This window comes from Dasypus novemcinctus, chromosome 9 (assembly GCF_030445035.2).
Source record: "Dasypus novemcinctus isolate mDasNov1 chromosome 9, mDasNov1.1.hap2, whole genome shotgun sequence".
Classification (NCBI taxonomy): domain Eukaryota; kingdom Metazoa; phylum Chordata; class Mammalia; order Cingulata; family Dasypodidae; genus Dasypus; species Dasypus novemcinctus.
In genome coordinates this window covers 101,923,911-101,950,988 of record NC_080681.1, presented here as the reverse complement: position 1 = coordinate 101,950,988, position 27,078 = coordinate 101,923,911, and the positions used below count along the sequence as shown (strand labels likewise).

The 27,078-nt window shown below is 44.9% G+C and overlaps 1 protein-coding gene across 4 annotated transcripts in view; it reads right to left on the bottom strand.

Moving 5' to 3' along the window:
- Nucleotides 1–14,110: 14,110 nt before the first annotated feature.
- Nucleotides 14,111–27,078, bottom strand: part of AK2 (adenylate kinase 2) — a 34,952-nt gene continuing 21,984 nt past the window's right edge. For 2 of the 4 annotated variants that reach the window (XM_058303951.2, XM_004471378.4), the window contains exons 3-7: nucleotides 25,607–25,717; nucleotides 25,380–25,474; nucleotides 19,877–19,949; nucleotides 18,551–18,746; nucleotides 14,111–15,027 (exon numbers count right to left, since the gene is read on the bottom strand). In XM_058303951.2, the coding sequence (XP_058159934.1) occupies nucleotides 15,023–15,027; nucleotides 18,551–18,746; nucleotides 19,877–19,949; nucleotides 25,380–25,474; nucleotides 25,607–25,717 (480 nt within the window). In that variant the 3' untranslated portion in view covers nucleotides 14,111–15,022. Of the gene's footprint in view, nucleotides 15,028–18,379; nucleotides 18,747–19,876; nucleotides 19,950–25,379; nucleotides 25,475–25,606; nucleotides 25,718–27,078 lie in introns of those variants that run through there. The other 2 variants (XM_004471379.3, XM_004471377.3) reach the window with 1 other exon arrangement.

The window sequence follows — 27,078 nt, the reverse complement described above, 5'->3', positions numbered from 1 at the left end:
TAATATGGATGGAGTTCATCCCATCAGCAGGAGACCTTAAATGTGAAAAACTGAGGGTTCTCAGAAGAAGGCTTTCTGCCTTCAGACTATACTCTCCACACTTTCCTGAGTTTCCAGCCTAAGGAATTCAGACTCAAGACTTTGTCACTTAACAAAATTTCTAGCCTCTGGCCTCTTCTATAAAATTGGGATTTGCCACAATCACATGAGCATTGCAATTCTTCATAATAAATCTCTTGGGAAGAAGATGTGGCTCAAGTGATAGAGCTTACACCTACTATATGGGAAAAAGAAGAGAAAGTGTGCCCCCGTGGTGAGCCAGTGCCCATGCAAGTGCTCTCGTGGTAAGCCAGTGCCTGCGTGATGAGCCAGTGCCCATGCGAGTGCCGTCATGGTGAGCCAGTGCCCGTGCAAGTAAGTCATGCAGCAAGATGATGATGCATCAAAGAGAGACAAGAAGAGAGTCAAGGTGAAGCACAGCAGAAACCAGGAACTGAGCGGCGCAACTGACAGGGACCCTCTCTCCACATCAGGGGTCTCCAGGATTGAATCCTAGAGGAGAGAAAATTAGAAGAGAAGACAACACAAGACAACAAAAACAGCAGGGCAGGAGGAGGGGAAGGGGGGAAAAAATAAATAAAAATAAATCTTTAAGAAAATCTCTTTATATAACTAAATATATTATACGCCATATTTATATATATTATAAAATATATAGTCATGTTTTATCATGTATTTATACATTTAAAATATATAAAATATTTATATATTTTAAATGTATAAATACAGAATGAATGTAGTTCAATGTTTTTAGTACCTGCTTACCTTGTACAAGGTCCTGGGTTCAATCCCCATTACCTCCTTAAAAATAAATATATATGTATATATATATATGTATATGTATTTATGTATACACACACATATCCTATTGGTTCTGTTTCTCTGGAGAATCCAACCAGAACTGTGGACACCAGGCAGGGATCATGTCTGGGCTATTCCCCAGAGGCTGACGTGGGGTGTGATACATAGGAGTTCAATAACTGCTTTTGGATCGCCTGATTAATTATTTGAATCTCAGCCATCTCACGGTGCTGTTGAAAAAACCCAGAAGACAGAGGAGGGGCAGGAGCATCCTGAACGGGAAGGCACAGGACAGCCTCTGGGGAAGCGTGGAGGTGGTGCGGGCCAAGCCGTGAGGCCCTGCTCTTTGGTTCTCAGCTGCGACTGGAGAACCTGGTACTCAGCTGAGCCCCTGGCTGCCTCCCAGCTGCCCCTTTAGTCCCGTCTCCTTGTACTCACACACACTCTTCTCCCCACCATCTGCCATGTTGAGCTCACCACTTCTTTAACAGATCCTGTCCTTTCTGCCCCCAGGCCTTGACAGGAATGCCTCTTTCTCACCCACCACCATCTTCTCTACTTGAAAAATGCAAACCACAGTTTAGCTCCATGTTCTCTCAGCTGGGAAGCCTTCCAGACCCCTGCAGGCAGAGTTAATTGCTCTGTCCTTCTAGCCCCTTGCGTCTCTTTCCTCTGTAGTACAATACCTACCACATTGGGCTGTAATTGCTGGTTTTCCTGTCTGCCCCTCTCCTTCCCAACGGCCTGGGGGCTACTTGAGGACAGGGACCAGCTGGGCTCCTCTCTGTCGCCCTGTGCCCAGCACAGACCCGACACCAAGGAGAGATCCTAAATAACATGGAGCCCAGGTTTCCTGGCCGGAGACACTGCTTTGTGAGACCCCTCCTGCCTGTCATAGGTGATGTTTGGGAGGAAGGTCAGGGATAGGGGCATTGTTACTCATTCACCTCCAAGAAATTGGGGCCCATTAAGGGGTAGGGATTTGCCTAAGCATATCAGTGACCGAGCTGGGCCCAGAACCTATGGGACCTGAGGCTTGGTCCCCAGCTCTGCAGCCTGGACTAGGGTCCAGGCATTAAGCCCAAATCCTGGAGGCTCCAGGGATCCAAGCCTGCAGCTGCTCGCTCTGCACTGGCTCAGTCCCTCTGGCTGGGTTCTTGGCTAACAGCAGCATGAGGCTCAAGCTACTCCTGCCAAAGGTCACTGTCAGCAGTTTGGAGAGGCAGTCAGGCCACTTCCCTTGAGGCGGCTCAAACACAGCAAGGCATCTCCACTGGGCTGCCGACTCTGGGGTGGTCTCCCAGCTGGACTGCATCCTCCTGGCCAACCTGATTAGAACCTGATTAACCCTGAGTTAACAGTCTGAAGTGCACCGAGCGCAGCCCGGCATGAAGTTTGTCAGCTTCATTATTGTTACTATGATGCTGCTGAGAGACCATACAGCACAGTAATTAGATGCACAGGCCCCGGAGTGCGTCAGCCAGGATGCAAGCCCAGGCTCCACCACTCACAAGTTTGTGGCCCTATGCAAATTACTTAACTTTATAGTTTGGTTTTTGTATGTTTAAAATGGAGATAATACACACACACACACACACACACACGGTATGTAAAACAGGGCTCACACAAAGTAATCACTGAGTAAGTGTAACTATTGCTATTACAACTAAGTGCCCCAAAGCCCTGAACTAATACAAGTGCCTCCTCACTGACCCCTCCACCCCTCCTTTCTCCTCCACATTAAAACACAAACTGACTTCATGAATACAGATTGGCTCTTTTCTCTGGCTCTAAAATATGTGTCCAGATTCCTTGGGCGGAAGGGTTAAGGTTCATTTTCCTCAGCCCCTGTCTGCTTCTCTAGCCTAGTCTCCATTCCTCCCATGCTCTAGCCCTACAATTAACAGGCTGTCCCTGGGGCATTCTGTGCTTTTTCATGCCTCCATGCCTTTTCATGCCTTTCATGCCTTGTACATGCTGTTCCCTCTGCTAGAGTCTTTTCTTCTCTTATCTCCCAGCAAATTCCTTACCTCCTTTCAAGGCCTGGTTTGGATATTGATTTCTGCAAGCCTTCCCCAGTCTACCCAACCAAAGTAGTTGCTTCCTCCTCTGTGTTCCCATTATTCTCCAAAGGTCCTTTTTATCCTAGCAGTCTCACCCAACATTACAATTAACTGTGTGTTTCTCCTTCCCTTGTTCTTTAAGGGTTGGATTGTACCCTGTGCCTCTTGTATCCTCTGCATGGCTCAGCAAAGATAGGCTTAAGGCAGAAACTCAGTGCTTGCTGAAGGAATGAATGACTCCAACCATCCATCCATCCATCCATCCATCCATCCATCCATCCATCCATCCATCCAGGGATGTGTGCTCTGGGTCAGTCCGTATGTTAAGCATTGGGGGAGCAGAGCACACAGAGACCCACTCTTTGTCCTTGAAGGAGCCCAGACACTTGGGGAGGGAGGATGAACCCATGCATTTACCACTAAAAAGGTGCTGAGTCAGCATGAGTGGCAAGTTGTACCAACCTCATTTCTAGGAGATGAATTGAAGGTTGCCAGGTGGCTGTGAAGAGGAAGGGCATTCAGGGAAAAGAAATAGTGTGGTGCTAAGTTTAGGGAATGCTAAGTGATTCTGTTGCCAGAATGTAAAATGTGAGGGGGAGATGAAGCTGGAAGGCCTTGTGTGCCAGCCTGGTGGTGAGCCTGGACTTTACCCTGAAGATGATACTCCTCCCCCACATCGTAGGAACTCGACCTAGAGAGAGGTTTCTAGGGTATTTCATTGTTGCCTATAGAAACAATGTGGCCTCAGGTACCAACGTAGCAGGGAAAGGCAGCCCACTTTATAAAACACATTTATTCGACACAGGTTATCTGATTATCCCAAAAACTCTTCCCTCAGTGGCTGCCTACAAACTCCTAGTCATCTTTTGAGGTGTGGCTCAGATGTCCCCTCTTCTAGGTCTCCCTGACCCATCTGAGCTCAGTTGATCACAATGTTCTCCATGAGTGCTTCAGATTTTACATTTCTCTCCTGTTAGATTGGGAGCTCCTTGAGGGAAGGCACTGTATCTCATTCATCTGTTTCTGAGTACAGATGAGGTAAGAGTCAATTTGTTGAATCAATAAATGTGGTGTCTGTTTTTCAGAAGAGGAAGCAGAGGCTCAGAATGTGAGTGATTGATTCAAAGCCACCTAGTCTGGGCAGCCTGGACCAAGCCCAGGTTTTGGGAGTCCATCCAGGGAAGTGAGAAGGCATGGCTTCAGATAGCTTAGGCAAGATCTTGGCAATTTTTTTAAAGGAATTGTGCTTGGCTCTGACCCCAGCTGTCCTGGCAATGATATGGCTGGGGGTGGGGTGAGGGTGGGTAACACTTATTGAGCACCTACTATTTGCAGACCCTGCACAAGGCACTTTCACATATAGGATTCCATTTACTGCTTGAAGAAGACACCATTATTCCCACTGTATAGGGGAAGAAGCTGAAGCACAGAGAAGTGACTTGTCCACAGTCCCTCAGAGAGAGGCAGAACCAGCTTCTCAACACCTGTCTGAGTGTCTCTAGACCTGGGGATAGGGGCTCACATGAACAGGTGCAGAACACTCAGGTCTCTCAAAGGGGTACCTGCCTGGTGCTCTCCGTCATTCCTGCTGCTCTCTGGGTCTGGCCTGGAGCATGCTAGGGACTGCACTGCTGCCGCTGCAGGTTACAGGCCTGGCTGAGCTCCAGCCCCCACACCTGTGCTGGCCTGAGGCCCAGGCCAAGGCAGCTGAGTAGGGCAGAGGATGTGGGAGCCCTGACTAACAAGGAGGTAGCATTGGCCCAAGCCAGCACCTGAGGGAAGTGACTATGGCCCACCCCCATCCCAAGGTTGCAGTGAATTCCATTTTTGTCTCTCAACTGCCTAGGAGGGAAGGAATTTAGAATGGGCTGGGGAAAGGGCAAGGATCCTACAGGCCCTGTGGGGCAGAGCTGGCATCTCCACATTCACATGCCACAACTCTGATAACAAAAGTCCTCGATTTCTGATTCCTCTCTGTGCCAGGTTCTGTGCTGGGAGATCTGGATTTTTTTTTTTTTAAAGATATATTTATTTCTGTGAAAAGCAGGTGCTGTCTTTCTGCTGGGGCCACTAAACTAGGGAAACATAAGCCTGGGATTTCCCTGAGCTGAAAAAGAGTGCAAAGACTAGTTAATCTCTGAGAGTTGGTAGCAATAAACCTCTCTGATTTCAGTCATTCATTCAACCAGACATTATCAGTGCTTTTTCCCATGCCTGGCCTTGTGCTGTGTGATGGGAAAAGAGGGATGGAGCAGACATGGCCCATTCTTTTGAACTCAGTCTAAAGAGTACAGATAAGTGAATCATCACAACATAGCATAACTGTAGGAGGAATCACAGAGGGCACCAGTTCAGCATGAAGGCATTATTATTTTTTTTAAAAAATGATATATTATAGAAAAAGTAGAAGACAATAAAAAACTTAAACCTCCCCTTTAATTCTACCACTCGAACTATAATCACAGTTAATATTTTTGTGTATAACCTTCAAGATGCTTTTCAAAGCATATAAACTTTTTTAAAGTATACAATTCAATGTGTTAAATGAGATGATACAGTATTTGCCCTTTTGTGTGTTTTCACTCAACATGATGTCTTTAAGGTTCATCCACGTAGTGGCATGTACCACAACTTCATTCCATGTTAAGGCTGAATAATATTCCATTGTATGACTATACCACATTTTGTTTATCCATTCATCTGCCGATGGATATTTGGGTTACTTCTGCCTTTTGGCTATTGTGAACAAGGCTGCTATGAACACTGGTTTACAAGTGTATGTCTAAGTCCCTGCTTTCAATTTTTTTGTGGTATATACCTAGAAGTGGGATTGCTGGGTCATATGGTAATTCTATACTTTTTTTTTAAGATTTGTTTTATTTCTCTCTCCTCGCCCCCCTCCCCATTTGTCTGTTCTGTGTCCATTTGCTGTTTGTTCTTCTGTGTCCACTTGCATTCTTGGCAGCACTGGGAATCTCTATCTCTTTTTTGTTGTGTCATCTTGCTGTGTTGGCTCTCCGTGTGTGCAGCGCCACTCCTAGGCGGGCTGCTCTTTTTTGCCTGGGGCGGTTCAGTGCGGGGTGCACTCCTTGTGCGTGGGGTGTCTGCTGCGTGGCAGGGCACTCCTTGCACACGGCAGCACTGCATGTGGGCCAGCTCACCACACGGGCCAGGAGGCCCTGGGTTCAAGCTCTGGACCTCCCATATGGTAGAAGGATGCTCTATCAGTTGAGTCACACCTGCTTCTCAGTAATTCTATACTTAACTTTCTGAGGAACCACCAAATTGTTTTCCGTAATAGCTGCACCATTTTACATTCCCACCAACAATGCACACGTTCCTATTTCTGTGCATCCTCACCAATACTTGTGTTTTTAAAAAAATTAAATAATAGCCATTTTAATGGGTATGAAATGGTATTTATATAAACCTTTTAAAAGCCAAAATGCTGAAGGCAAAGTGGCATATTGGATTGGATCCTGGAATGAAAAAAGGACATTAGTGGAAAAACTGGTAAAAACCAAATAAAGTCAGGTGTTTAGGTTAATAATAATGTACTAATGTTAATCTCAATTCTCACAAATGTGTCTTAGTTAAGTAAGATGTTAACATCAGGGGAAACTAGGTGAAGAATGTATGGGAACTCTCTGTACTGTCTTTGGAACTTTTTTTGCAAATCTAAAATTATTCCAAAACAAAGTGTATTAAAAAAAAATTTTTTTTTTCGAACCCAGGACCTTGTACCTGGGAAGCAGGTACTCAACCACTGAGCTACATCAGCTCCCCAATGAGAGCTACTTTTTTCATTTGTTTTTAGAAGGTACTGGAGATTGAACCTGGGACTTCATACATACATTTGAGCTACATCTGCTCCCTGTATTGTTTTTCCTGTCTAGTTGTGTCACCATCTTTTTTTGGTGTCACTTTACCGCCTGGGGGCCTACACCTGCAGGTCTGGGACACCTTTTTTTTTTTCACCAGCTGGTCAGGGAAATTGAGCCTGGGTCCTCCATACGGTAAATGGGAGTTCAACTGCTTGAGCCACAGCTGCTTTCCTGCTTTCCCCTCTGTATTATTTTATAACCTTTGTTCTTCAACCAAGAGCATATCATGAAGTTTTTTCAGGCCTTGAAATGAATTAATTTCATGGTTGTGTATCTCCTGTTGCTGGAAATCTAAGTTGTTTCCAATTCCTTATTATTAAAAATGCTGTGATGAACATCCTTGTGGCTCCATCTTTCTGCACATACTTAGTCATTCCCCTTAGGGTACATTACCAAAAGTGGAATTGCTGAGACAGGGTGGAATTGCTGAGCATTCTGGGCCAGTCAGTTCTAAAGCACCTGATACACATTAACTCATTTAATCCTGACAACCGCCTGGAGAGGGTGATACTCTCCTTATTCCTGTACCATAGATAAATGCTTCTAAAGTTTTCAATACATAAATGAATAAATCCTCACCAAAGACCCTCTCATACACTTTGACAACTTCCCTGATGTCATGTGCAACTAAAGGACACATTTATTCCACCATGTTCTTCCAAGTTATCTTCCATTTTAGCTTCAAGAGGGGAAGTTCCTGTAGGCAGCCATTAGGGTGCGTCTGTGGAATTGGAGTAGTCTCTGCCATTCCATTCTGTTTTTTATTTTTAAAATTTCTCTCACCTTTTCCACCCCTCACCCCCTGTCCCCCCTGTTGTCTACTCTTTGTGTCCATTCACTGTGTGTTCTTCTGTGTCCACTTGCATTCTTTTTAGGTGGCACAGGGAATCTGTGTCTCTTTTTGTTGTGTCATCTTGCTGTGTCAGCTCTCCGTGTGTGTGGTGCCACTCCTGGTAGGCTGCACTTTTTTTGCAAGGGGCAGCTCTCCTTGCAGGGCTCACTCCTTGCATGTGGGGCATGCTTACATGGGGGGCACCCGTGTGGCACGGCACTCCTTGCGCACACACAGCAGCACTGCGTGTGGGCCAGCTTACCACATGGGTCAGGAGGCCCTGGGTTTGAACTCTGGACCTCCCATATGGTAGGTGAACGCTCTATCAATTGAGTCACAACTGCTTCCCCAAGTTCTGGTTTAAACGGCAGCTCCTGTTTCCTTCATCTTCTACTGCAGAATGTCCTATTCTTCGTGAGCGTTGAGCTTTGTGGGGGCCATGACCATCACAAGCCAGCAGGCAGAGTAGGGGGCAGCTAGACAGATGATGACAGTTCTGCTCCTGCCAACCTACAGTATAATCAGCACCCCTAAATAAGAGAACTGATTCCCACTACCACCTGGGGTCACAGCTGGCACTTCAAGAAACACCCCAGAGAAAAAGCAATCTGTTCTGCTTTGATGTAGTATTCCAAGGGAAATGGGAGTAGGTGCTGGGAAATAGGAATGGGTGAAGATACCCACCCTGAAACACCTGGCAGCCATGGTAAGGCCCTTTTCTCCATGGCCATTTGCCATTGAAAAGGAGAAATGAAGGATCATTTACTGAGCAACTGCTGGAGCTCCTAGATGGGTACTGTGGCAGGATGAATTATGTACCCCAGAAAAGGTAATCTTCATCTTAATCCATTCCTATGGGTGTGAACCCACTGTAAATAGAACCTTTTTTTTTTTTTAAAGATTTATTTTTATTTATTTAATTCCCCTCCCCTCCCCCGGTTGTCTGTTTTCTGTGTCTTTTTGCTGCGTCTTGTTTCTTTGTCCGCTTCTGTTGTCGTCAGCGGCACAGGAAGTGTGGGCGGCGCCAATTCCTCGGCAGGCTGCTCCCTCCTTCGCGCTGGGTGGCTCTCCTTATGGGTGCACTCCTTGCGCGTGGGGCTCCCCTACGCCGGGGACACCCCTGTGTAGCACGGCACTCCTTGCGAGCATCAGCACTGCGCAGGGGCCAGCTCCACACGGGTCAAGGAGGCCCGGGGCTTGAACCGCGGACCTCCCATCTGGTAGACGGACGCCCTAACCGCTGGGCCAAAGTCCGTTTCCCATGAACCTTTTGAATATGTTATTTTTAGCTAAGATGTGGCCCAAATGAATCAGGATAGGTCTTAATCCTAACACTGGAGGCTTTATAGAGAAGGCCAGAGGGATGAAGTCAGGAGGAGGATAAGCTGGAAGTCAATGGAACCTGGGAGAAAGGACAATGCCATGTGCACTGTCATGTGCCAGAAAAGCCAAGGACCCAAGGATCACCAGCAGCCTGCTCCAGAATGCCAGTCTTCAGAGAGAAAGCATTACTTTGCTGGTGCCTCAATTTTAGTCTAGCCTCAAAATCATAAGCCAACAAATACCCATTGTTTAATCTAACCCATTGTATGGTATTTGTTTTAGCAGCTGGAAAATTGAGATAAGTACTATAAGCCCCATTTTACAGATAAATTTGTTGAGGCTCAGAGGTTAAGCATCTCTCCCAGGCACACAGTAAATACCAAGATCAAGCCTTGGTTCACCTCTGTCACCTACAGAACCCATGCACAGACCAGTAGGCACAGACTATACACAAAGCAGATAGAATTAACCTCCCCCCCCTCTTTAGTTCCATGGCAAAGGATTGCCTGACTGGAAGGATGGAGCACTGATGTAATGTTTGGGGGAAGGGAAAATGAAGGATGGCATATAGGCTGAGCTTAAAGTGGGCCACTGACTCTATGTGTACACATTCTTTATGTCCTGCTCTTCTGTATTCTCAACATTATCCATGCTGAAAAACTTTTATTATTGTCCCTGTGCTCTGTATGAAAAACACTATTTCCAACGAAATGTAGATTTTCTAAGAACTCTAGGGGCTCATTAAGTAAGAGCAGCATGGAGGCCCTGTGCCTTCTGCCTGGAATGCCCTCAGTCCTCTGCATGGAGCCAGCCAACCAGATCACTTCTCCAAGAAGCTACCCTCTTAGCAATCTGCACCACTTAGCCCTTCCTTTATATTGTTTCTTTTACAAAATAGACTCAAGGTAGTATACAACATACAAACAAACATAAGAACACTAAATATCAAATGACTGGAATTGGGGTTGGGTGGAGTAAGAATTTTACTGAGACTTGGCAGAGGAAAGCAAAGCAGTTGACTTCAAGACTTAGTTCTGAGTTCCTCATAGCCAAGACAAAAAGGAAAACACAGTAGAAAGGAAGCATTTCTTATCTAGTAGAATGTAGACCAGTTAAATTGGAAGCAAAATTATCTCCTAGCTCTAAGCACAGAGGAACTTGTCCCAAAAGTCTTTATCTAAGGTAATCTATACAATGTAATGATTTGCTTCCTAGCAGTTTTACCCCAAAATCATCTATCATTGTGTTTATAGGATCTGGGCCTAAGCCTTGTCTTGATCTCTGACACCTCTTTCCACTCCTGTCTGCTCTGTGTCGGGGGCACCTCATCCTGACTGGGCTGTGTATGACGCCCTTTGCAAGGGCTTATCATATTGCCTTGGACAACCCAGAGCTGCTGCATTCCAATGATGTGAGAAGGACATGTTCCCTCTGAGATTCAGAATGCAACGTCCTTAGCCGTATAGAACTGCAGCCTGAGAGGAAGGACCATGGAGAGCCAGCATACATCATCCCCTTGCCACCCTTTCCAGAACCAAAATGGGAAAAGCTTACTCCTTTTTCTTCTTCCTTTTTCCCCACCTCTAGCCCTTCTGGAAGAGGGGTGGTTTCAAGAATCTTTGCAATTCCAGCCCATTGGCTCTTTGGTACTCATAGTAGGAAAGGCCCTGGAAAATAACTGAGAATGACAAAACAGAAAAAGGCTTTCCCAGAGGTAGTATCCCCACTCAGGTCCTTTATTGGGAAAGAGCAAATCTACACAAATCTTTGCTCCCTTCATCTAGATCCATGGCTTGTAGCCTTTTCTGTATCATGAGTGCCTCTGAGAATCTTTTCCTTTTCCTCAGCAAAGCGTCAAAGTAGCCAGTACAGTGGTGAGAGGCTGGGTATAGAGCCACAGACCTGGGCTCATGCTCTGGTTCTGCCATTACTGGAAGTATCTTAAAATCCATGTACATCTCATGGAAATAATAAAACTACTTACTACCAAAGGGTTATTGAGAAGAATATTTATGTAGAACCTGCACACAGTAAGCATACAATACAGGTTAACTTTGAAATGCAAATATATGAAATTCTGCCTATGATTTCAGAGGTCCATCAACTTCCAGAAGATTCTTGGGTTAAGAAACCTTAGGCTGGTTCCTGAAAAACAGGTAGACAACAGATCCCACCAATGTCTGTATTTTCTTTTCTTTTCTTTTTTTAAAAGGGTATTTTTTTTTTTAGATGTTTATTTATTTAATTCCGCTCCCCCCCACCCCGGTTGTCTGTTCTCTGTGTCCATTTGCTGCGTCTTGTTTCTTTGTCCGCTTCTGTTGTCGTCAGCAGCATGGGAAGTGTGGGCAGCGCCATTCCTGGGCAGGCTGCACTCTCTTTCACGCTGGGCGGCTCTCCCCACGGGGTGCATTCCTTGCGCGTGGGGCTCCCCCATGCGGGGGACACCCCTGTGTGGCAGGGCACTCCTTGCGCCCATCAGCACTGCGCATGGGCCAGCCCCACACGGGTTGAGGAGGCCTGGGGTCTGAACCGCGGACCTCTCATTTGGTAGACGGACGCCCTAACCACTGGGCCAAGTCCGTTTCCCTTTGCCTGTATTTTCTTTCTGAATCCTATCAGCATTAGCCAAGCATCAACTGTGTACAGTGCCCTGACTCACAGCAGTATCTTGGTCAGTGGTGCTGACAGCACACCTAAGGGGTGGGCATCATTTTGATTCTACTTGCCTGAGATCTCATGAGGCAGCTCCTGCCAGTATTTCTTTTGATTCATTTAGTGATCTTTTTTTTTTTTGGAATGCAACAAATTTATCATTTAGTGATCTTGAAGAGACAAGTGAGGCTTCCTGAGAATGGGGGCTCTGCTCTGTGACACTTGGTGCACACAGGAGATCCTGAGATACATATCCTGGTCCTCTGCACTGACTACTTCATAATCAATTCTGGCAGCAAGTGTCTCTGAAAATGAGCTCTCACCCAAAAGGCCCTTTCTGCCTGTGGAGCTGCAAAGGTCACTAAATCACTTCAGCAACAAGATCAGGGGATAGTCTCTGGTGTGGGAGATTGCCCCGGAGTCCTGATTCTGCCTTTTAGCTGTGAGCTGAGGAATGTTAATTGACCTCTTGTAGTAATTTGATATGGTTATGAATTCCAAAAATAGATATTGGGTTATGTTTGTAATCTGGTCTGTACCTGGGTGTGATTAAGTTATCATTAGGGGAAGCGTCCGCCTACCACATGGGAGCTCCGTGGTTCAAACCCTGGGCCTCCTTGACCCGTGTGGAGCTGGCCCACGAGCAGTGCTGATGCACACAAGGAGTGCTGTGCCACTCAGGGGTGTCCCCTGCGTAGGGGAGCCCCAAGTGCAAGGAGTGCGCCCCGTAAGGAGAGCCGTCCAGCATGAAAGAAAGTGCAGCCTGCCCAAGAATGGAGCCACACACAGAAAGCTGACACAGCAAGGTGACGCAACAGAAAGAAACAGATTCCTGGTGCCCCTAATAAGGACAGAAGCAGTCAGAGAAGAACACACAGCAAATGGACATAGAGAGCAGACAACTGGGGTGGTGGTGGGGTAAATAAATAAATAGAAAATAAATCTTTAAAAAAAGAAGTTATGATTTGGGCTTTGATTGGGCCACATCATTAGGGTGTGGCAAAGGACAGAGTTGAGGATTCTTAATGTTGGAGTTTGATGCTGAAGCTGGAGCTCTGGGAAGAGAGGAACCCTGAGCCTGGAAAGAAGCCAGCCCTAGGAAGAGAGGAACCCAGGAAGTCTGAACCCTGGCAGACATTGGCAGCCATCTTGCTCCAACATGTGGAAATAGACTTTGGCAAGGGAAGTAACTTATGCTTTATGGCCTGGTATCTGTAAGCTCCTACTCCAAATAAATTCCCTTTATAAAAACCAACCAATTTCTGGTATTTTGCACCAGCACCCTTTTGGCTCACTAATACACTTCTCCAAGTCTGATTTCCTCACCTGTAAAATACGATAACGACAATTCTGGCTGCAGAGATTTGGGAGGTTAAAAGGGTCATGTGTATGAAGACTTTGTACAGCACGTGGCATGACTTAAAAAAGTCTTCCGGGAATGGCACGTTCTTATCACTCCAATCTCGATGAGGAAATCAAAGAAGTGAATGAGTAACAGCTCACCCAGTCTTTATTCAGTTTATTCTTTTTAATCAAAGCATGCTGCTTCCCAGGCTGTTTTTACAAATTTTCTCCCCAATTGGCTACATGATGACCAAGGAAAGGAAGAAATTTTTCATGTGGCATTTAAATAGCTCAGAGAAATGGAACAGAGGAAACAAGTTTTGTTGACACCTGGAAAATAAGTGCAGAGGTGGAGAAGTGGTAAAGTAGAAGAGGGAGAGGGGCTGGTTCACAGAGCAGGATTTAATATGCCAGTGCTGGCTCTGCCTTCCCACCACCGAGAATGCCTGAAGAATGGTGGCGCTTCAAACCCAGCTCCCTCTGGTTCTAGGCATAGCGGTCATTTCTCAGAAATCTCACCGGCAAAGGCATCCCTTCAGAAAAGCATGAGGACTTCAGTTTGGACAAATGATTTAAGCTTACTTCTGCTAGGGAGGAAAAGGATAAAGTAGGACAGAGAGAGAAGCAACCAAGGGTATTAAAGAGGCAGTGGAAAAGGCAGCCAAAAATCTGGTTTAAGGATTAGAGAAGCACTGGCTTTCTAGGCTGGGGATAACTATCCATTCAATAATTATTCAGCCCAGCAGGAAGCAGATATTTTTATGGGTATGTTCTGATCCAACTAACATTTATCTGTTGTGTGCCAGGCACCAAGCAAAAAGCTTGTCCTTATAAACCTCATTCTGCACCAACAAGTCTGAAAAAGTGGCCTTAACAGCCACTTTTTTCAGATGAGGAAAGAAAAGAACAAATAACTGGCTGGGATTTGTCCTAGGTCCCTTACATACTAAGCACAGTGCTTGTCCCTGGGCTCAAGAACCTTCATATAGACAGAAAGTCAAGAGGAGAAAGGCTCATCTCATGAACACATATACGGACCACCCTACCACAAGGATGCCAGTAACCACAAGAAAGGGCTTCCAAGCCAGGTCCAGAGTTCACTGCCATTTTTCTAGCCCACATCCCCTAAAAAAAATTTCCACAACAGGGGATACAATTTTTTAATACACTTTATTGATTTAGGGGCCAAACAAGGCAGCATTTGGTCAGTTAAGAAAGGCACCTCAGTGAAAATAGGATATCACAGTGCTGTTGTATGATCTCAGCCACAGAATTTGAGGATGGAAGGGACAATCTTTGGATGCTATTGCTTAGGAAATTTGCTTATTTATTAAAAATGGTCCCTTCACACACTGTGGATGGAAGAAGGCAAGAACATGCTGGGATTAGGGCGACTACTGGGTGTCTCTTGAGAGTTTACCCACGAAAGCAGGTAAACTGGTAAATCAGTGGCAAGTCAGGGGAAGAGAGTTGAGACTAGCCTGCCCTCCCCTCCCCATGACTCCTGTAAACTTGATTTGCTGAGTTACCCTCCCTGAGATTACACCCCATAAGTCTCTATCAAATGTGGAGATGATTTTTTTGATCTCAATGATATGGAGAATCGAGGTCAGTTGTCAAACCGTTCCTGTTTCGAGCTATAGGACAGAGAGGTTAACAGTTCGATTTCCTGTATTCTGGACTTGGCAATCCATGAGGTTCTGAGATAAAAGCTTAGATCTTAGGGTACTGGCTTTTTAAAATGTCACCAGTCTAGAGAACAAGAGAACCTGATTCCTTAGAAATAATACTGAATCTCCCTATTTCTACCAACACCCTCCAATCACAGTATGTTTAAAAAATTAATTTCCCCTTTATTTATATTTTTTAAAACTACCACCTATAGGAAAAAGAAATCATCTCACTACAACACTGTTGCTCTTCCAAATATTCCGCATGAGCCCCTCAACACCCTCCCTCTCCATCTTTACCCTGACCACCCCCTCCCACCGCCCAGCACCTAAGAGCAGGGATGTCGCCGCAGGGTGATGAAGAGTGGTGCAGTCTTGCCTGGCCTTCTGTTACTAGGCTGAAATAGAGGAAACAAGAGAAAATAAAGTGGGTTTTTAAAAATCAGTAAGTATCAGAGAAGGCTGTCATGCATGTCCCAGCAACCAAATACATTAAACACTGGACATTTCTCTGCCAGATGAAAGCTCTCATGCCCGCTGAGGTTAAGACTCTGGAATTAAATGAAGCAAAAATCTCACCTGAACTAGAGAAGGGCATATACATCCTGTGATTTTTTAGTTTCAATTCAAATATCACACACACGAGTTTGTGTGTACATGTGAATGAATGTGGATGGATGACAAATATTTGAGCAAGGATCATGCATATTCAACTACCAAACATTAGAACTCAATTTTGAGGCCAAGTACCTGCAGCCATCCTCCAAAGGAGAGTCAATTCCAAGATTGACAAGGCCACCCTCACTAAGAGAAGGATGCCAGGTCTCTGTAGGCACAATTTTAGTTTCACTCCTCTTCCCTGCCCATTCCCAGAAGTCATGTGCTTCCCAGAAATATACAATGCCAGACAGGGTTTCCGTTAAGAATGGGCAGAGTTAGTTAGTTTATAGCCAGAGAAACAAGGGAGAGGAGAAATAGCACACACTCACTTGGACAAGAAGAGGGAAGCCAGATGGCTACATACCCACGCCCAGTTTCCATATGGACTGAAGTAAGCCCTCTGGTAGACTCACCGACAGTAGTTGAGCTCAGGTCATGTGGGGACTGGACACTTTATTATTAGAGTTCATTTCACCAAGTCAGCAGATTATGCTGAGCAAGGCAGCATTATTTCCTGGACCTGACACTGACTTTCTAATGTTTTTTTTTCCAGAAGCTGCTGTTTTTAATAACAGCAGTCTATTAATTCATCTGTCTGCCACAAATCAAGGCCAGAGACAAAAGGGCACTGCATGGACCCCAGGAAATGCTTAATGGTTAGGGAGCTGAGGTTGTAAATAAAAGCTAGTTACTGTCAGAGGTGATTTTGTATTTTGTAGTGATTTTTTCTTGGGGAGTCTGTGGCTATTGCTATCATGAAGTACGGGGCTGAAGGGGTTTAAGGAAGGGAGAGGGTCTAGGTTTAAAAAAGACATATCTGATATGGGTTTCACATTCTGGAGACTGGTTTTCAACAAATTCTGATTGAAAAAGAATCCAAGGGAAGTGGACTTGGCCCAAAAGATGGGGCGTCCGCCTACCACACGGGAGGTCCGCGGTTCAAACCCCTGGCCTCCTTGACCCGTGTGGAGCTGGCCCATGCGCAGTGCTGATGAGCACAAGGAGTGCCGTGCCACGCAGGGGTGTCCCCCGCGTAGGGGAGCCCCACGTGCAAGGAGCGTGCCCCATAAGGAGAGCCACCCAGCATGAAAGAAAGTGCAGCCTGCCCAGGAGTGACGCCGCATACACCGAGAGCTGACAGAACAAGATGATGCAACAAAAAGAAACACAGATTCCTGGTGCTGCTGATAAGGATAGAAGCAGTCACAGAAGAACACACAGAGAATGGACACAGAGAGAAGACAACCGGAGGGGAAGGGGGGAGAAATAAATAAAAAATAAATCTTAAAAAAAAAAAAAAAAAAAAGAATCCAAGGGAAGCAGATGTGCCTCAAGCAACTGAGCTCTTGCCTACCAATGAATCCCAACTTCGATTCTTGGTGCTTTCTAAAGAAGACAAGCAAGACAAGGAGCTGACATGATGGGCTGGTGCAGCAAGCTGATGCAACAAGTTGATGCAACAAGAGACACAAGGAGGAAAACAAAATGGGAGACAAAACAAAGCCAGGAGCAGAGATGGCTCAAGCGATTAGGCACCTCCCTTTCACATGGGAAGTTCTGGGTTCGGTTCCTGATGCTTCCTAAAAGGAAAATGAGCACACAATGAACAGAACAGCAAGAGCAAACAAGCAGTTGGGGAAAAATAAATAAATAAAATAAATCTTAAAAGAAAAAAAAAAAAAGACTCCAAGAAGAGATCATCCCCAATTTACTGCTTTGTTTCCAATTGGAAACAGAAGCAGACCTTAAAAACAGAAACAGGGAAGTGGATGTGGCACAGGTGACTGAGCTCCTGCCTACCACACACAGAGGTCCATGGTTCACTTTCCAATGTCTCCTAAAGAAGCCAGCAAGCTGGCATGACTGGCAGGCATGGCAAGTGACACAAGATGATGTAACAAGAGACATGAGAAGAAAAACATGAGAGACACAACAAAAGTAGGAGCAGAGGTTCCTGGTGCCTCCTAGAGAAATCGAGCAAGACAGGGGGCTGATATGATGGGCGGGCATGGTAAGCTGACGCAAGATGATGCAACAAGAGACACAAGAAGAAAAAACATAATGAGAGGCACAACAAAACAGGGAACGGAGGTGGCTCAGGGATTAGGCACCTCCTTCCCACACTGGAGATCCCAGGTTCAGTTCCCGGCCTCCTAACGAAAAAGCACATAGCAAGTGCAAACAACAAGGGAGAGAGAAATAAATAAAAAATAAAAACAGTGAACCAAATGTGGCTCAAGCAGGTAGGCTACTACCTACTACATGGGAGGTCCTGGGTTTGGTTCCCAGTGCCTCCTAAAGAAGACAAGCAATACAGTGAGCTGGCGCAACAAGATGACGCAACCAACAGACATAATGAGGAAACACAACGAGAGACACAACGGAACAGGGGGTAGAGGTGGTTCAAGCAATTAGGTACCTCCCTCCCAAATGGGAGGCCCCGGGTTTGGTTCTGGTGCCTCCTAAAAAGACAAGCAGATAGTGAGTACAAACAACGAGGGGGGGTAGGGAGAAATAAATAAAAATAAATAAATCTTTAAAAAAATAAAGTAAAAACAGAACAATTTACTTTGGTCTCTCTTGGGGAAGTGGATTTGACTGCTCTGATACCCAGTTTGGATGTTCAGAAAATAGTATGAATAAAAAAGGACCTTTCATCTGGTTTAACTCTTTGGCAACATTTTAGCTCTTAAACACAGGTCCCGAATGATCCCTACTTTATAGCACCATGACACAAATCACAAAAATATTACAACTTGGCCTTACTCTGCCTATGGTGATACCCTCTCCCAGTGATTTCTGGAATCTGTGATACAAATGCTTTTCTTTCATTTAGAGGGGGAAAAAAAAGATCCCCATCTGCATACTGACTCATAGCTTTTTACTGTGGGCCAGAGAATAAGTGGGATTCCCTGTCAACAATCTGCCTTCAGGACCTTTGACGTGGCCTGATTTCATGTGACCCCAGGTTTCTCCTAATCAGCTGCTGGAGACAATAAATACCATGAGGTTTTGGAACTGGGGTGCCTGGCAGACAACTTACACGCGCATACACACACAGATGAGGTGACAGTTGCACACATACCAAGGTCACATCAAACAAATGCTTCTTTAATCAATACATCAAATGATATTCTTACTAGCCTGAGTAAGCTCTCCTCTGCCTGTCCTGCCATTCCCACCCACTCCCTCAACAGGGATTGGAAGAAGAAAGAAATTCGTTTTGTACCCAACATTAGATAAACATAACCAAGTCTTTACATGTGGCTTTGGAGAAGGCTGCTAAGATGCTTGCAAATACGACGTCAGGAGTCTGCGTAGCATCGATGGCAGAGTGGATCCCCCGCTTACTGTAGTATTCCACCAGTGGGATGGTCTGAGTGTGGTATGAATCCAGGCGGATTTTCAAGGCCTTCTCATTATCATCTGATCGGTGGACCAAAGGTTCCCCAGTGATCTGAAAAAAGGAAGAGGTTAAAGGCCAGAACTGTTAGCAAATTTGAGATGGGATCATTCTGCCTGGGATGCTGTCTAATGCCAAAGTCCACCAGGGGGAAAGACCAACAATCTAGTTTCTCTCCAATAAAGAACTCTGCTACACCCAGAAGTGGACCAGCTGGTTCAGAGAAGTCAGAAAGCTTGTCACGAACAGCAACTGTGAGGAAAGGGGCTCTGAGAGGAAGATGGGCAATGTCTTGCTCTCACAACTTTGTGCTCACTCAGTTCAGCTTCCAAGATGAACACTTCTAAGCTCAGAAGCAAGAAAGATGGAGGCCCTGGAGACCAGAAGAATATATTTAAATAGAGAAGAATTAGTGAGGTAATCTTAGCTGCCTAAATATTGGCTATATATACTACAGTGTTGTCCATCAACATTCTAAATATGACAAGTGAGAAAGAACTCTGTGAATGTCAGAATCATCAATTTTGTGAAATGTAAGTTGAGATGATAACTTTGAAACCTGTTTTTATAGAGCCAGGTTGACCTGATGTACTTGCCTCATATGATTAGGGTAAACTGAGGAAATTCTTATTGCTGTTGCTTGCTGCATGCTCTAACACAGAACATATAGACTATGTATGGCAAACATCACAGTGAGCAAGTGTGAGATCCTCCCTTTCACATCTGCAGGCAATTAAAGACTGTCATAAGAACTTGGCACTGGTAGTTTAGCTATGGGATTCTGAATCTGAAGGGCACAGCAGAGCTGTCACTAGAAGAGAAGACATTCTTCTGGATGCGCTGGTTAGCAAACTTCTCTTCAGCAATATCCACCCCTGGGTTTTAATTCTGGGCTTCCAAGTAGTCTTCTGATTCGTTGACCATTTAGTTTGCCATGATGCCAGGAAGGATCTGCTCTAGACAGAAGACAGGTATAATCTAACCCCTGGGAAGGTAGCTACTTTGGGGTCATACAATAAATCACCTGGGGAGATACTATATAGATTGGCCACAGCTCACCTTATTTACTTTATGAGATTGTTAGTAGTATCTGTGATGATAAATGGAAGATGGAAAAAACAAAGGAAAAAACAAAGAATAGTGTGCAAGAAAGGAAAAGAGTTTCCTGTCCTGATTTCACATACATCATCTTTCATAGGCTCCTTTGGTGGGCTGAATTCCTTATGGTAGGTACGGCCACTTGTAGGGTGAATCAGTCTGAAAGACAACAAATGAACATAAGCAGCCTTCTTGTAAGTATTACCCCCTGCCCTCACGGCCCGTCCCCTCCACATCAGGCTTCAGGATGACAAAGACAGAGAAGTTGGTTATATGATCTTTCACCCATTAGAGAACCCAACTATAGTTATCTCCCGCTTAGGAAAATAGCTGGGCTTTCAGGAGAGCTTATATCAGAACATAAGCATGTTTTCTATTTTGATTGAACATTATGAGTGCCTGGCTCAAAACACCAACCAGTGCCATAACTACCTAATTCAGGAATTCAGAAAAAGCACTAGGTGCTGGCCTTCACACAGTCATTCATCTTTTCATTCAACAGACACTAATCAAGTGTCTAACCCAATTAAGGACTTAAGCTGAATCCAGGGTTTTGAAGCCATCAAGTCAAGATCCCTGCTTTAAAGCAGTGCTTAATTTAGCAGGGGGGGGAGCGGACTTGGCCCAGTGGTTAGAGCGTCCATCTACCACATCGGAGGTCCGCGGTTCAAACCCCAGGCCTCCTTGACCCGTGTGGAGCTGGCCATGCGCAGTGCTGATGCGCGCAAGGAGTGCCATGCCATGCAGGGGTGTCTCCTGTGTAGGGGAGCCCCATGCACAAGCCGTGCGCCCCGTAAGGAGAGCTGCCCAGCACGAAAGAAAGTGCAGCCTGCCCAGGAATAGCGCCACCCACACGGAGAGCTGACACAACAAGATGATGCAACAAAAAGAAACACAGATTCCTGTGCCGCTGACAACAACAGAAGCGGACAAAGAAGAACACGCAGCAAACAGACACAGGGAACAGACAACTGGGGCGGGGGGAGGAGGGGAGAAATAAATTAAAATAAAATAAATCTTAAAAAAAAAAATTAGTAGGGGGAGAAAAACGTGTAAATAACTAACTACAATAAATGTGATAAACCCTTAACAGACATTTGTACAAAGTGCTATAAGAGACAGAGGATAGAGAAATTAACTGTGTTTTCTAACCTGCAAAATCAGAAAGGTACTACAGGGAAAATATGTCCCATGGATATAAAACCACTAGCAATGTAGCATATCTTTGAGATCACATGGTTAAAAGACAGACCAGCCAGTACAGGGCAATATTCAAGGCATCAGGAAAAAAGATAAAATAATCAAGACATGAACTAAAGAGGCTTATTTGGCACTGACAATGTAGCTGGTAGCTGCATCTGTGCTAAGCCTCCCCAGGCAACATGTCTGTCCATGTTCCTGCCTGGGAGTGGCCATACTTCAGGAGCCCAGATTCCTAAAAGGGAAGAAGGCAGAAGGCAGGCCAAACACTGCAAAGTATCTAGGGCTTGCTTGAGTTTGTGTGGTTTTTGCACCAACCAAATGTTTGCTTATTTAACAGATGGCTACTCTTCTTGTGAAGAAGGCCTGTAAGACCAGAGCTTCCCAATATTTTTCACACTGTAGCATGCACAGACATATTTGTACAGCACTTGGGGGTAAACAGAGGAAATTACTTGCTCCTTCTTGGGGGTGCTACAATCACCTCGGTCCCTGTCCAGCTGCTCTGATGGCACATTATTCGGGAAATTGTGGATTAGACTATCAAAGCCACACTTGTACAAAATGTGATATTGTGTTTTAATCCCAGCACACCTTTCATGGGCCAGGTAGTCCATTTATGCATGAAGTGTCAGTGGGTATAGGAGAGTAAGATGATAAGAGTAAACAAGCAGTAATGAGGAGTGAGTGTGCCTGTGACTGCCATCATGTGCTGTGACACTGGGCCTTCTTTCATTTGAGTCACTGGAGGGGTTCCTTTGTTGCAGAACTGACAGCATCCATTGGGAAACCCAGGAGAGGAACAGCATGAAATGTGGGCCATGATAGTGCTTTAGCTTCTGGAGAGCAAAGGGCACATACACATCCAGGCTGTAATAAATATGACTTGCCTCTCTGTCTCTCCACATCTCTCACTCTCAAATTCCCTCAACCCTCCAGTAACACAAAACACACACCCCCTGTCTTTATTATTTTTTTCCCTTTATTTTTTTTTTAAATGTTACATTAAAAAAATACGAGGTCCCTATATACCTCCTACCCCCCCACAAATAACATTTTAAAAGGAATGCAAGGCTTATTCCCTAGAAGGGAAATAAAAGTCCCAATTTCCAAGTTCTCTATCAGGTTCAGGTCTCAAGTACCAAACCAAAAAACTCCATAAGCCACTGAGTCTGGCCTGGAGGTGGAGCAGTGATAGCACAGACAGATCAGGGCTGGATGCTGGAGCCACTGCTACCTTGAGTATGACTCTTTAAACATCCAATTTCTCATCCACAAAACAGTGATGATACTAGATGTTAATATGACAGTGACCAGAACGACACACAGACATATACAAAACCCACTGACCAAACATATTCAAGAAATAAAATAATGAGGCATCAAAAAATTATTTGAAGTGAGTTAAAAGCTAACTCAGAAAACTGTTAAAATAAGACCTCTCCACTTGGGTTGTTATCACCTCAGACTTAATCAAGATCCATCTTAAAGGGATTAGTTCCTGCCTCTTCTTACTGCAACAGTCAGTGTAGTAGCCCAGGCAGTCAGAAAGCAGGGTTCTGGTGCAGATCTGATGAGTGAACTTGGGAAAAAACATCTTTACCAATCTCTGTTTGCTCCTCTGTGAGGGAGGAGATCAGTTCTCACTCCAAGTGAGACCAAACCACTCACTTCCAAATGGAGGGATCTGGGTCCATCCTCTTTCACCCTCTACAGCAATCCTCCGGTTTTGTTCTTCAGAACCTCTCTGTTTGACACTGTCCCCCTCCCCAAACCCAATTAGAGGCCTCTATCATTTCACCTATGGATTACAATCAGGCTCCTAGGTGGGGTCCTTGTCTATTTCTCTTCTCCCTCAATTTAGCTTGCATGCCAGGACCAAGCTAATGTTCTTAGAATGCTCATCTGCCAGGAAGCACATGTGGATCAACTGATAGAGCATCCACCTACCATATGGAGGGTCCAGGGTTCGATACCCAGGGCCTCCTGACCTGTGTGGTAAGAGGGCCCATGTGCAGTGCTGTCGTGCGCAAGGAGTGCCCTGCCATGCAGGGGAGCCCCACACACAAGGAGTGCACCCCGCACAAAAAAAGCACAGCCCGTCCAGGAGTGGTGCCGCACACACAGAGAGCTGACGCAGCAAGATGACACAACAAAAAAGAGATGCAGTTTCCCAGTGCCTCCTGATAATACAAGCACACATAGAACACACAGTGAATGAACACAGAGAGCAGGGCAAAGGGAAGAGAAATAAAATAAAATCTTTTTTTTTTTTTTTAATGCTCATTTGCCATAATATCCAATGGCTTAAGAACCTCCTGACTCCTGGTCAAGTTTACCCTCTTCTCCTTGGCAGGCCTTCCCTAGTCAAGTTTCCATCCAACCTTCCCAAGAGTACTCATTCTACCATCCAGCTCCCAACCCACTCCAACTCTAGGCAGACATGTCTGCCACCAGCCTCAGCTAGACGCCTGCTACCCTATAATCTCATTCCTCCCTTAACTCCCTCTTCTGGGAAAGCATCACTGAAATAATTCCCCATCTAGGAAGGTCACGTTTGTCGTTATGCCTCTCTCCTAGGCAGCCTTCCCTCCCTGTCCCCAGGCTCCCTTCTTAGACTTCCTATAGCACCAAAGAGTCCAGTACAACCCAGGTTTCACAGAGAGGTTGTAGACTCTCTGAGGTAAGCGATGTGCATCATCATATAGTTCCTCTGTATCCGCCTACCGGTTGTCAGTTCCTAGGTACAGTGCTGTATACAAAGCAGGCACTCAGGAAGCTGGACCAATTGAATAAAAGGCACCTCTCAGTGTAACCTGGTTCTGCTAACACCTCCTGTTCTCCAGGCTTTGCACCTCAGAGACCCTAACCTTGGTGATGCCCCTTACTGTCAACCTTATCTCTTCTTGGATTAGATCAACTTTATCTACTTTGTGTCAATATGGATGCAAAGAAGGAAAACACACGGAGCATACAGAATAGCTGAATCATGAAACCTGGACATTTGAAAAGAAAATTAATATATCTTGTATAGCCTTTCAGGACAACGCCTCTAACATTCACTATTCGTAATATCTGCTTCTCTCATTGAAGGTATGGGCTATGTTATATTCACCTTTGTCTTCTTTTAAATGTCTGGCATGTAGGAGGTATCCAATAAAAATGTACTGAACAAAAGAGTATGACAAAAGAAGCACAACTAGTAAACAGATACACAGAAAAACACAAATTTATAATTATAAGGAAATAATTAAATAAATGATGGTTCATCTACTGTGGAATATCATGTAGTAATTAAAAAATAATGGTCACACACACACACACAATAACGGTCATGGATGTCTGTTTCAAGATGGTGGGCTTCCTGAGACTCCATTTAAAATGACAAAGAAATTTTAAAAAAAGGTATAGCCAGGGAAGTGGCTGTGGCTCAATCAGTTGGGCTCCTGTCTACCATATGGGAGGCCCTGGGTTCACGTCCCAGGGCCTCCTTGTAAAGGCAGGCTCACACGCACGCAGGCGCCACAGAGAGCCAACTCAGCAAGGTGATGTAACAACAACAACAAAAAAAAAAAAAAAAAGAAAAAAGAAAAAAAGAAAAAAGGGAGACAAGCAAAAAAATAAAAAACACAGAACAGACAGCAAGCAAGCCGCAAGCAGGGAGGGGAAAATAAAAAAATAAATACAGACACAGAAGAAGGCACAGCGAAAGGACACAGAGAGCAGACAGCATGCAAAAAAAGAAAAAAAAAAAAAAGGTATAGCCTACAATACCGAAGAAAATGGGAGGGTCTATTAGTGGTTGAGAGCTTCCAACATACTTCTGAAGTCACAAAGCAGATGGTAGAGTGATGAAGAAATAGGGTAGAGGAAACTAGCCTAAAGTGATGGCGGTCTTTTGGAACAAACTTGTGAGAAGCATTTCTATGTTCAATGTTCACTACCATAGAACAAATAGAGGTTTTGACTAAAGTGGATATATCATAAACAAAAAAGCACTAAAATGGAGATATACAGGTAAGGAGATGAAAATTTCTTGAGTACCTACTATGAGCAAGGCTCTGAACGACGTACTTTAAATAGCTCCTTGAAGTAAGTGTTATAAACTCCACTCCACAGATGAGGAAACAGCCTTAGAGAGGTTAAGAAACTTGCTTAAGGTCATAGTGACAAAGTGCCAGGACTGAGATGCTGTCTGACTTCAAATCCCTTGCTCTTCTTTCCATATCACCATCCTATGTCACCACTTCAGATGTCATTAAGTAAGACTGACCATGTTCAAACAGCACTAAGCTGGGATTGAGCAAAAGCAATTCCTACAGTTTGTAAAAACTCTGAGGAAGCATGACAAGAAGGAAACTTCCTTTCATGAATTCAGGGGATGTATACCTTCCTGTGATTCTCCGGATAAGCAGAGAGTCTGGAATGCTGAATTCAATCACAGAATTAAGCTTCTCTTTTCTCTTCTCCATGAGGTCATCGAGCTGTAAAAGAAGAGTGTGCGGCCCACCTAAGCTATCAGAGCTTAATCAGGTGCATCACCCTCAAAGGAATTAAGAGATAAAGAACTGCAGATCACGTTCATGCAATGGTGATACAAAAACTAAGCCACCCACCATTTCTGCCTGCCTCACAGTTCGAGGGAAGCCATCTAGAAGAAAACCATTCTTGCATGGAGGGGTCTCCAAATTCTTCTCTATGAGCTCTACCACCATTTCATCGCTCACCTGGAAGTTAAGAACAAAACACTCTTGGGTTTAAATCTGTTAAACAAGTGATATTGGCCCATCTCCAGGGTCAAAAGTTTGTATCTGTATAACCTAGTTACTAAACGGCATGCCTTCTTGACTTCAAAGCAAAAATCAGAGCAAATGTGGAGTGGCTCCATTTGGAAGACTCAGTTTAATGATTATTTCTGTGCATACCACATACACCTCCGCTTCCCTTGAAATTATCCTGTGTCCCAATAATCTAGGTGAGGGAGAGTTCTTCCCACCATGACAGTTCCATCTTTGTCTTCAGTCTCGAAGGCCCTGCTGTCACTAGATTTGGCATTCTTTTATCATCAGATAAAAGCTTATTAGCAATCACCTATCCTCAAGGAACAATAAAGGTGAGGAGGGGAGCAGACGTAGCTCAAGTGGTTAAGTGCCTGCTTCCCATGTATGAGGTCCTGGGTTCAACTCTCAGTACCTCCTTAAAAAAAAAAAAAAAAAAAAAGAAAAGAAAAGAAAAGGAAAAAAAGGTGAGAACCAGTGGCTGAAAGATTACCTGAAAAGGGCTCCAGGAGAGAATGGGGATGACCAGAACACAAAAAAGGCACCAATTTCAATTTCACAGTTTTGCTTAGGCTAACAGCAACCTGACTGTGGTATGTGCTTGACCGCCCTAGACAAGAACTGGCAAGACTGGATCAGAACCGAGGAATTGAGGATCCAGCCAAACACACCTCTGGGCCCAATACAAACCCCAACGAGGACGCCTACCAGCTTTCAAAAACTCATTTTTCTCCTGGGCCTTCTAAGAAAAAAAGTCTCCTGCCTGCATTATAGCAAAGGCTGCCCATCTTGGCAGTTAATGCTCTTATCTCCTGGACCAGCTGTGAACTTGAGGTCAAAGTCTAACCTCTCCTACCAAATGAAGGCTGGAGATAAGTAATCTCATTGCCACACCCCCATTTTTTTCTCCGTACAGGATCTTCTCCAAGACCCAAAGTCCAAAATATTTGTCCGTCTGATTTGAAAATAACATTATGAGAAAGGTGGAGGGTGGCAGGGGCACCATTTGATATATCTATACACTCTCAAAGCCTAAAAGGAGATAACTAGGAATTAAGGCAAAGCCCAGCACCTTCCCCCAACCAATATTCTGAGATATAAAAAGCCACAGGATCAAGTACCAAATGATTACTGGAGGTGATTCCCAGAGGCTGAGTTTCAGGATAAATCAGTTACAACTAAGCTCGAGCACTAATCAAAGATTTATAGATAGGGAAGTGGACTTGGCCCAATGGATAGGGCATCTGCCTACCACACGGGAGGTCCATGGTTCAAACCGTGGGCCTCCTTAACCCTTGTGAAGCTGGCCC